The sequence below is a fragment of the Curcuma longa genome, chromosome 5 (genome assembly GCF_044706935.1).
Source record: "Curcuma longa cultivar G26 ecotype Majalengka, Jawa Barat chromosome 5, ITB_CL_G26_1.1, whole genome shotgun sequence".
NCBI lineage: Eukaryota > Viridiplantae > Streptophyta > Magnoliopsida > Zingiberales > Zingiberaceae > Curcuma > Curcuma longa.
The window spans coordinates 3,128,884-3,140,990 of NC_133865.1; the positions used below are offsets into that span (position 1 = coordinate 3,128,884).

At 36.3% G+C, this 12,107-nt stretch overlaps 1 protein-coding gene across 1 annotated transcript in view; it reads left to right on the forward strand.

The window, feature by feature from the left end:
- Positions 1-12,107, forward strand: part of LOC141829173 (putative sodium/metabolite cotransporter BASS4, chloroplastic) — a gene marked incomplete at its 3' end in the record, with an annotated part of 61,163 nt that overhangs the window by 2,923 nt on the left and 46,133 nt on the right. The window contains 1 exon segment of the mRNA XM_074716589.1: positions 2,415-2,520. Coding sequence (XP_074572690.1) covers positions 2,415-2,520 — 106 coding nt within the window.

Sequence of the window (12,107 nt, forward strand, 5' to 3'; positions counted from 1 at the left end):
CTTTATTGCTCCTTGTATTCTACTCCCATTGAATACTCTGAAGTCATATGATTTATGTACCTATCTCTTGGCCTTGGTCAACCTAGTTGATTTGGTGATGGTACTAAAATACCACGAACAAAAATCTCTTAGATCCCTCAATGTATACTAATTGATAGATCTTTACCAGTCTAGTGTCTTGAGATAGCGTTCTACGCATGCTTACCATCTCGTGTCCTAGGATCTCTAGTTGACATGTGGTTTTTTTTGGTAACCTTCCTATTTAGCAGATTCCCCTATCACAGACACCCTTAAAGAATATTAGCTGCCATGTAGTGGCACCCCTCTCAATCTAATATACTCGGTGAAGTCGAAATTTCTTCCTTATCTTCAATATAAAGGTCACCCATCTTAAGATGTGCTATACTTGAGGGGATATAAATTTGACTATGCTAACATTTTGGACCTCCACCTCCGAGTTATCTACAAGACTAATAGTCTTGGTTGAATTAGCATTAAAAGATCAAACAACTTCTTTATTCTGTAAATATGCATCGCATAAACTAAACTAAATACCAAGCTATAGAAGGTGCATTCTTTCCTTTTGAGATTATAAAATCATCAATGTCCTTCGCTTTGATTGTCTGTATGTTTTGAATCTTCACTTTCTTCTTTCAATAGTTTCTTCTGATGTAATCGTATACCTTGTACCTATAGCACTTTATCCTTTGAAGATAATCTGGATCTAAATTTATTTAATTGAGATCTTTGTCCATGTGATTGTCTCTTTATGTCAATGTTGTATGTAATTGATGCACCCCTAGTCGAATCTAAATTAGTAGATTTCTCCTTCACTGGAGTAACATATGCAAGAACTCCACTTGCCACCTATGTTTTGTAGAGTCACTTTGTCTTCCTGTCAACTAGAAGAGTCTTGATAGAAGGATCAAGCAAATTAGACAACAAAGTAATGGATATTTGTGCTAAGCATATTCCTTTTCTGATGCATGACCATCTCATCCATGAGACTTTGAAATGCGTGCAGATACTTTGTGAAGATTCTTATTTTCCATACTATACTTCTTCAACCATCTCCTGAAACCGGGTTAATGGCACTGCTTGCTATGTACTTTCAATCTCTACATAGTACGCTGTGTTGTTGTCTCATACTGACCGGTATAACAACTAGTAGAGTATGCCACAATGGCATGAGGGTAGTGACTACCTTTACTTCTATCATCTCCCTCCAATGGCACTGATATCTAATAACTCATCTCTCTAGCTAGTAGAGTATGCCACAAACTAACATATTTGACTTTGTTGAAGTCTCTGTCATCCTATTATAATTTGTGTCTTGACCAATACTTATTGCTCCACTCTCTTTGGAGTCTTAGATACACTACTGCAAGATATGATAAACTTGCCTTTGACACTACTTGTTTCGGTCACAATGCCTTTGATACATTGCGCTAGCACTTCTTGCTAGATTCTGCCACCTCAAACATACTTGCATATCCAAATCTAGTTACTCTAAAATGTGGAATAACATCTGTAACAAGGCCATCTAATGGATGATGCTTCATTTTCCTTAGTAGAAAAACAGAACTAAAGATGAGCACATAGCAGTGTTTGACATGTACCTACATCTACAAAGAGAATCCAAATATATTTATAATATGTGAGGATATGTGCAATAAAAATTAGACAAAACTGCTTCCCGCACTGCCTGCACCTTGTACAATAGACCTCTCTATCAGTTTTAGACTCTCCAATATCAATGGAGAAAATGGAAAACCTTTCTTCTAGTGCTTCTCACCTTGGAGACAAAAAGAACTCTCCTAAAGAAGAAAACACCTCTACAAGCTACTTGGTCTTCCATAGCCTCTAAATGCACCCGCGGCATCTCCTAAGCTTTAGAACACTTCACCGATAAAAAAATTACAGCCATTGTAAAATTTCAGTCATGACGCTGCTGCAATTGCAAAAGATCAGGATTAAAATCCTAAACTAGCATATATTTGGTACTATTTGGGTAGTTGATCCAACACTAGTTGCTCATCCAATATTGAGTTGAATCTGATGTATATGCCTCATGTTCCAATGGACGTTTTGAAAATTTCCTTAAATGATTCAAAAATAACAATTTTGGAATCTGATAACTGTGTAGCAATTTCTATGTCAACAGAATGAGATCATTATACTAAAAGTGTCTTTTATGCTTTTCAAGTTTTGGCTATCAATACAAATAAAATTTAGAAATATGAACATTGTTTGCTCTCTAGGCTTGGAGCTATCGCCTCCCTTAATGTTTTTATGCATGTTTGAGAATTGCGAGATCACAAGCTTGAATAATTAAAAAAGAATCTTGAGTATTCCTTTGCTAGAAAGGCTACCTTTTAATGAATATTAATGCACAAGTATTCACCACATTACAGGTTGGTGGTAGAGGAAAACATAGTTTCCAGGATTCAACTTTTCAAAAGACATCTAACTGGACCCGACGGTTGTTGGACTTTGTCACAACCAATTTCCTTCCTCTTGGTAGATCCTTCATCATTTGTTTAATTTCCGCCTTCTATTGCTATTGATGGTTTTTTCCATATATTTTTTGTGATTCTACATAATATCATTGTCAGTTCTGGTGTGTACATTTCTGATTTCTTTATACTGCAAAATTATTGGAGTTTTTTTTTGAAAAATATATAAGAGGTAGATTGTTGGTGCTGAAACCACTGTAATGAACCTAGAGTTTTGATGTATGACTAAGTGTAAAATTAGGTTGTTATGAGCTGATGTTTTTATGTCAAGTGAAGTAGGTTACTTGACAGGTGGAAGTCTTGGTTGGAAATAAGGCAAATGACCAAGCCCTAGGGAAGCTTGACAAGTGTGAAAGTCCTGGTTGGAAACCTGACAGTTGGTTAAGTCTTGTTGGGAATCAAGCAGAAAAGATCTAATTAGGAACTAAGTAGGACGAAGTCCAAGTGGAGGCAACTGGGAGCTGTGACTTGGTAGATAAGTCCAAGTGGAGGTAGCTGGGAGCTGTGGCTTGACAGATATGTCCAAGTGGAGGTAGTTGGGAGCTGTGACTTGACAAATCACATTAGATGGGTCAGTTGGGAGTTGAACATCTAGCTAAGGTACGCACAAGTAAAGTTGAAATTCATATCATATTAATTACATGTAACTAATGCAAGAAAGTGAAGTTCATGGGTTCTAGGCGACTGGGAGGGAGCCTAGATGACTGGCTAGAGAAAACCTTTGATTGTTGGAGTCGAGGTCTATTAGGCGATTGGAGCGAGCAGGCGATCGCAGGCGACTGTATATGCTTCTAGGTGATTGGGATCATAGATTATTTATATTACTAGATAACCGTTGTAGCTATGTTAGCAGACTCCTAGGCGATCGATGATGGTCCAAGCGATTGATGATGGTTCAGTCGATCGGAAGATGTCACGTCAACATCCGAAGAAGACCTATAAAGGAGCTACGAGGCAGAGCTTTTAATCATCTCATTCATACAAAAGTGTGAAATTGTCTTTCTTATTATCACTGGGAGAAGATAATCTACGTTTAGTATAATATACGTTTTCAAGTAAGAGCCGTAGCAAAAGAGAAGGAAGAACAAAATGTAGACCTATTTGATATTGGATTTGTCCAGAATGAGGATGATCCAATGATGGATTTGTAGAGCGCTGTTGAGGTTGAAATCTATTAATTGATGAAATAGGAGATCCACCATGACCATCTCAATTTTTTATCAAATCAAAAAATTTTAAACTAGAGGAGATGTTGGTGATGAAGATGATGATAATTATGTTTTTGACTAACAATTTTTATTATTCAGATCTTAGCCTAGACGCTCTTAGACATCCGAACCCTAAAAACAATCAAAGTCCACAAATTAAGGTAAAGGCAAAGCTCCTATAATTTTTACCAAAGAGATACGGAAAAACAAAGCTCCTACTTTTAACGGGAAGAGCCAATTGAGAATTGATGAAAATCGACTTGATGCAATTAATGAGCAAGAACACAATGTAACGAAACATCATCCCCTTTTGACACTATAGTCCAACGAGAAATTCGAAATGATAATAGCAATGCACCCTGTGGTTGTGATGTTCCCCACTTTAGCACTAGAGCCTTGGACATGTGAGTAAGGTTACACACATGCAACCTAAGATGACGATCATGGTGTTGGTGCAGTGAGCACCACATCGAACCTATATTTTGATATATGGTGAGTTTAAAATTAGGTTGTTTGTGGATCTAATATGTGTGTTAAGTGTAGGTAATTTGATAAAGGATAAGAAGTCTTGGTAGGTCAGGTGACTAGATACTAAGCAGTAGAAATTCTTAGTGGGTCAGGTGACAAGACATTAGGTAGTGGAAGACTTGGTAGGTATCAAGTAGTGCAGTGGTAGAATTGGTATGTAGCAAGCAGTGAAAAGATCTAGTGGGTTATATGATCAGACATTAGGCAGTAGAAGTTCCAGTAGGTCAGCATGAGCTAGACCAGGCACTTGACAAAAGTAAGTCCTGGAAGTACTAGGAAATGGTAAGTTAAGTGTCTTTGATACAGAAAGTAGTAAGAAACACATTTTCATTCTAGGTCCAAGTGTAGTCAAATTACTAGGTGCAAACCTGACTAAGAAACTGACTTAAATTTTTAAGTCAAGGTGGACAACCAATTTTGTTCGAAACTTAGTAAATATGTTTTGTGGATTAACTTTGTATTACAGGAAGCTACTTGGTGTTTATCGGAAGGTATTCGAGCAACCATATGGAGATAAGATTAGACAGACCAAGTTAGGAACTTTTGGGTGACTGGAACAAGGTCTGAGCATCTTAGTGTCTAGCGATTAGAGGAGCTTTCAGGTGACCCAACTTGAGATCCAACGATCTAGAGGAGACGATTAAGTATAGAAATTGACCATGCTCCAAGCGCAGGCGCTCGGAGGGAATCTAAGTGATCAGAAGCCACTGAGTCGTCTTGATCCAGAGTCGAAGTGGATCGAATTTGGAACCAAGTTAACAGGGTCCGGACGATTAGAAATGCTTCCAAGTGACCGGATAAGTGTCATGTCAGTAGTAAAAGAAGGACTGAGGTATATGTTTTAGCACTCACAAATAATCAATTCTCATCGCTTCCTCATGATATTGCTGATATGTTACGTCCAAGTGCTCTCCAAGCTCAAACCGGCAACACTGTATTATTAATTTTATTTCTATATTATTGTTGCCTTACATTTTATTCATATGTGCTAGATATACTTGATTCTTGTAAGAGGTTTCTCCACGTCCAAAAACTTTTTGGAAAGGAGATCTTTTTGAGGGATTTCGGAATTGATCCATCTGACAAATCATACGCCGGGGACATAGGATCAGTGAGAAGTTGAACCACGTTAAATCCTTGAGTAATTGTGTGGTATTACTTTTGTTCTTTTCATTAATCCAAATTATATAATCAAATTTATTTAGTAATTATCTTGCAATAAGTTCATATAATATTGATTCTAGTGCAAGTTGATTTAACATTGATTCTATTGCAAGTTAACTTAGTATTGATTCTATTGAAAAGTAACTTAGTATCTGTTTCATTATAAATTAAATAAGTATTTAGTTCATTGCAAGTTCAATCTTTATTTCATTGCAAAGTTGTTTAATCACTATTCCGCTGCAAACTTTGATTGATTGATTTATTTGCTTTATTTAATATCAACTTGTAAAATTAATTTACATCTTATTCACCATCCTTTATGGAAGTACGATCTTACACATATGCTATAAATACTAAGAAATAGTATTAATGCCAATACATGGGTAACAGATAAAAGGAAGCTCATGATTATCGAGATATATGAGAAAGTTTAGCTAAAATTGATTCTGATCGAAGTTCATCATACTTTCAACTTTTTTATTATAACTCTGATGCAGGGTTTGAAATTTCGAGCCGTATCCGCGATACGGGCGAAAATTTTTGTTCCGTTGATGGATCGGCACCGGCATGCACCGATACAACGGGCTCCGGCCGGGAGACGGCTCCGAAGGCGTCGCCCGAGCCCAGCGACGCCATTGGAGGCGCTGCGCGGGCTCGGCTACGCCTCTGCGCATGGGCCGCGCGAGATAGGGGCGTGATTTTGGGTTTTTTTGGTTTTTTGAACTTAGGATTTAATTGAATTTTAATAATCAATTCTTAACTATAGTTGGGGATAATTTAGATAGGCTTTATTAAAATTCATAAAATTATCATATTATTTTTTAAAAATATTTTATTTTTTATTTTTAAATATTTAGATTAAATTTTTTATTTTAATTAATATATTTTATATTTAAAAATATTGAAACTATATCGGCACGGTACGATACGGTACCGAAACTGTATCGTTCCGGTCCGGGACCGAAACCTTAGCACAGCTTGATATTTTAAACCTTGCTCTGATGTATTATATGGTGATTTATCATTTTAGAGCACAAAGACATGTTTATCCTTATCCTTCTTGTGCTTGTATCATTCTAATTCCAATGGTGCAAATCTAAGTTTAACTTCTAGTGGTGAATCAAGATATACTAATGGATATGTGGATAAATCAATTTCAATGCCATTTGTCTTGGGATAATTATTTGATTTGGGTGTTAGATTGATTGATCTTACAAAGATGTTGTAAGAATCGATGTTTTCAGTCGATTTATGATTCCTTTTGGTATTAGCAATGTGACATTTAATGTACTTAACTTATCATAATTACTTGTATAAATTTTAATTTGAGCTACTAAATCTAAGTCTAATGCTACTAAACTAAATTCTATATATTTTTACTTTACTAAGTCTAAAACCTTTACTTTCATTATTTTCCGCCAAGATTTGAGCTAAGTATTTACTTCATATGTTTTATCGACCCAAACAATATCATTTGCAAATAACATATCCTATGATAACATGTCTTACATGTGACTTGTGAGTTCATCCATGATTGGTATACACAATATGTATTTTAAATTGATCCTTGATGTAAATTTTAATTTTATAAAAAATGCTTTAGTTAAACCGCTAGGAATTTTTACCATTATCATTACATCCTCATACACATATTTAATTCTTTCAATATATGCTATCTAACATTTTTCTTTTTTAGAATTCTTCACATAATTTTTCTAAAGACTTTATCATAAGTTTTTTCTAGGTTAATGATGTGGGTGTTTTGTTGGGATTTATTTATCTACTTTTTATTCCCTTATTTGTTGTTACTTACACCCATCAAAATTAATTAATTATTTATTACCAAACTCCTAACTATCGCTAAAGTAGTATAGAGAGGTCCGGGTCGTCTCTCTTACGGACTCAATGATCGGAAGTTATTTTAGACAACATTTGGTACAGGGGTTGTATTGTGTTTTATTTATCCTAACTATCTACCATTTATTCAAAAGAATCCTAAATATACAGAGTACATATTCCATAATCATACATGTATTCAAACAACAACATATTTACATTGTACAAACTCATCCACTAACAATATACATCTAAACAACATATTTACAATATCAAACAATAATTTACACATGCCAAAACATGATAACACGACAAGCACATTTATATACAACCCTAACAAACCTAGTTCCACATACAAATACAAAGTACAACATGACATTCATTCTTACAACATGTACAAAACTACAGATTGCATTATACTACATTGTACATCATACAAAATCAAATACTAAAATACAATTTCCTAACCACAATGTTATTTAAACAACAATTCAATTTACACTACTAAGAAACAAACATATACAACCATTTACAATACGAACCTATACACCAAATAATTGTACAACTCTTTTACATGATCAATGGCTTATTTATTAATACAAGTCATCATACAACATACAACATATATTCCACTCATGCCATATCCAATCCTAGAATACAATAACCATATCCTACGACATAATTTATTCCCAAGCATTACTCAAATACACTACAACAACAAATCCCAAGTTACTACAATTGAATCATTATTAACACAAGTCCAACATTCAGTGTATCCATTATTCAGATCTTCTAACACCACAACAACCATAACTCAACACAAGTAGCATTTATCATACAAGCTCAACAATTAAACATGAATTTCATTTATTCTACAATACTTAGTTCATGTGCACAAGTCTAACAACAACTCAATAAGCCGGCTTCTAAAATTATCCATATACACTTGAACAACCAACCATCTTACAATTAATTCCATACATCAAGCATTTACATAATTCATCTTATTCAAACTAAAAACACCCAGTAACATTCCCAAAATAACTTCATGCCAAAGAACCGAAACAAACAATACATGAGCAATCCAACAGAAACAAACAGGAGTTTTTATTCACTAGGTTAACACAAAAACACTGTCAAAGAACAGATTAGAGTTAGAGTTAGAAATTAGGATTAATAGTTAGGATCAACATTAGGCATTAGGTTTAGCAATTAGAGTTAGGAATTCGGTTTAAGGATTAAAACATATTTACAGTGCAAGGGGGTTTTGATGTCGTAAACAGAACAGAAAGAAAGAAAACAAGAGCTGATAAAATCCAACAGAATTGAATCTAATATCAAGCTAGGGTTTAGAAGTTTGATTCCCTGATTCATCACCAAGTGAAACCAGCAACATGGAGGAAACCTCGCGCCGTTGGAAGCAAATCTTGCCGGGTGGTTATCGGGAGGAACGGTCGAAGCAGATGAAGCTTGGATCCTTGCCCGCAGCTCTTTTCCCTGCTACAATCGCCGCCAGGGATCAGAAACCACGAATGAAAACCCTTACCTGCCTTTTCCGATGACGGCGGAGAACGAAGCCATCCGAGGTGCTTAGCTTCAATCGCAGACCAAGCCTGGTGTGGAGTCCCAGCTACACCCGCAGACTAGGTCCGATTACCTATCGGAGGTTCTGTGGACGCGGGGGAGCGGCTGTCGCCGGCCGTCTGCAGCTGGAGAACCCTCACAACAGCGGAGAACAAAGCGACAGGGAAGAGTGGAGGGTCGGCGACGAGGAAAACTCCGAGTTGCCGGCGCTGCTTGGCTCTGATCAGAAAACCAGGGGAAGAAGGAGGCGGATGGAGTGGAGTGGAGGCTCGGCCATGACGAACAGAGGAAGAACAGGGGAGAAGCAGAGGAAAAAGTTGCGCGAGGAGGAATGCACAGTGCCCTAACTTGCGAATCTGAGCCCCCGTTTGTGCCTGTGAACCGGAGAAACCTTTAACCTAGGCGTGAACCGTGTGTTGAATCGGGCCACATTGAACCGGTGCCGGTGGAGATGGAATTGAACCGAAGCTTGAGCTGGCGCCTTGCTGAACCGGAGAAATTGAACTGGATCCAATTGATTGAATGAGCTTCATACTGCTTTGAGCTTGAGGAAACAAAATAGGCTGCAATTGAATGGACCAATGGACCGCTTGAACCAAATTGAGCCAAACCCTGAACCAAATTGAATGTGGCTAGACTTGAGCTTTGGCTGGTCGATTCTGATTTGGATTGAATCCTAATTGAACTCAAATTTAACTCTGGTTGAACCGAATTTGAATCCTGATTTGGATTTGAACCCTGGTTGAGCAAATTATATCATGATTTGAGTCCAACTTGAACCAGGACCATCTTAATTTCCTGCAAAAATCAAGAACACAAATTAATATCCAAAAATTTCCCTAAATATCATGAAAAATATAATAAAAACTAAAAATCCATCCAAGATAAATATCAGCCCAAATATCCATTTTATTAACAAGAAATATGATCAAACCGGTCCAAAATAATCCTAATTTACCTGGTCAAATAGCTAGTTATCAGTTAATAAATTCCATGTAAGTCTTGCTAGTTTTCTTTTGATATTTTCAATTAGTTGTATGAGATGTATAATTCATATTGTCAAACTTTTAGCCATGAATCCAAATTGATTTTCGGTCACTTTGATCTCTTTAATTTTTTTATGATTGTTTCTCAAGTTTTATAGTATGACTTATTAGCTTTGTAGGATCAATTTGACGTTGAGGGTGTCCACTAGTTTCTGTCTCCTTTTCGGACAATTTCTGAAGGTGGAAAAATCTCTTACAGTTTTAGCAAGTTCAAGCAAAATCAAAATAATATGAGTAGTAATAATAATGAAAACACGATAAGCAAACCAATCTAGTCTGAAGCCTTGAGTGTTGTGACACCCCTCTTACTGCTTCTCGGATCAAGCTAGCCGAACTTGGAGCACTTTCTGAGCACGAGAACGAAGATGGATGATTGTAGTTGTTGATTGAAGATGCTACCTTGACTCGTCTTTTATAGAACTCGATCAACACTCTTTCGGTCGATTGGAAGCTCCTTTGATCGATCGGACCTCCGCCGACTTAGCTGCAAATTCGATCCTTTTCGGGCTAAGTTTTGACCTTCCGGTTGTTATATTTGAGAGGTGTCTTAAGACAATCACCTTAGATAATGTACTATTTATTATATAAATAAAATTATTATTTGAGTGTACATTCTCTATGTATTTTGATCTTAAACTTAATTAATGAGATCCATAATACAATGTATAATATGAGAGAAATTGTGATTGAATCATAATTAGTAGGTATCTCTACATTTGTAATTATGTACGTATTAAAATATTCCCTAGTTGATGAATTGATGAGACTGGATATCATTGATTCTGTAAGACTAGCATATGTTAGACTCCTTAGTTTTACCAAGTAGTCGATCCTAACTGACTGAAAACATTGGGATGTTGAGAGTTAACATATAGATGCTAGTTAAGATTAACTAATTAATTGGAAGTGACCTACCATGAGATTTCATATGGTTTTATACATGTCTATAAAGATCTCATTGTAGTTCGAGTATAAGTTTCTTTCGACTTGTGGTATTCAAGTTATCTTGGTCATGAAGACTTATGTTTTGACATCTTAAGCAAATATCTTTATGGAGGTGTGGACCCGGGATGATTGGGTATTAGTCGAAGTGCCCGAAGGTGATTTAGTAGTCGACAGAGAATTTATCATTTCTTTTATTAGGAGACGTATATCTTATGGTCACGTGTCAGGATTGTTACTTGTAAGTCTTTAGCCAAAGTAGAAACACGTCAAGTGGATGATTCTCTTGGACAAATATTTTGAGTAATTTAAATCCGAAAGGCAAGGCACTATTGCTTGGGCTAGGTGTGACATAGTCGCATAGACTATGTTCTGAACTAAAGGAGTATAAGATGACTGAAAGGAATAGACGCACGAACAACTGTAGCTGCTGAAGGGTTTAGAAATGTCTAGAATCAATTGTGATTTTTCGGTTAATTGGACATCATGATCTATTGCTACGTGCTACTCATAATTGATCCATAATTAATGGTTAATTATGGATGACCAACATAAATCGGAAACCTACAAGGTCGCATGATTACGAGATTATCCAAGAGACATAAAATAAGTTTAAGAATTGGATTCTTATATCGAGAGAGATTGGATTAGGCGAATGACAAATATGGAAGATATTTTATCGGAACGAAAACATGGATGAGCCACATCTTTTGAAGACAAAGTGAACCCTTTTTTGTTTAATTATAAATCAAATTGGTTTGGTTTTAATTAAAAAGTGGTTTGGTTTTGAACCAACATGGTTTGGTCTTGAATCAAACTTAAGGCTATCGGTTTGGTTTTGGACTAACAGATACGGATTTTAGTTTGTGAATCAAACCGGTTAGAGATCTATAAATATATATCTATGGAAGAGTTTTCTAATGGATTGGGAAACCTAAGGGTTAGGTTTTCTATCCTTAACCTGGTCGCCTAGAGTGTTCTAGTCGCCTAGAATCTGTTTCGGTGAACAATTTGGTCAACTAAACTTGCACTGGTCTCTGTTGAACCTTTGACCCAGCCTTTGGGCGTGCAATCTAACTTCCTGCATATAAACAACATGCAAAACAACAAACAAAATCTAGTACTTGGTCTACCTAACCTACTAGGTCTCATTTGTTAAGTGTTCAACCCTAAATTGACCCCTCGGGATTTTTACAGCCAAGTAATCCTCTTGGACTTAACCTAGTTTCCAACTAGGTATTCCACTACCTAGTTCTGATATGACTTCCACTACTTGGTTCTCA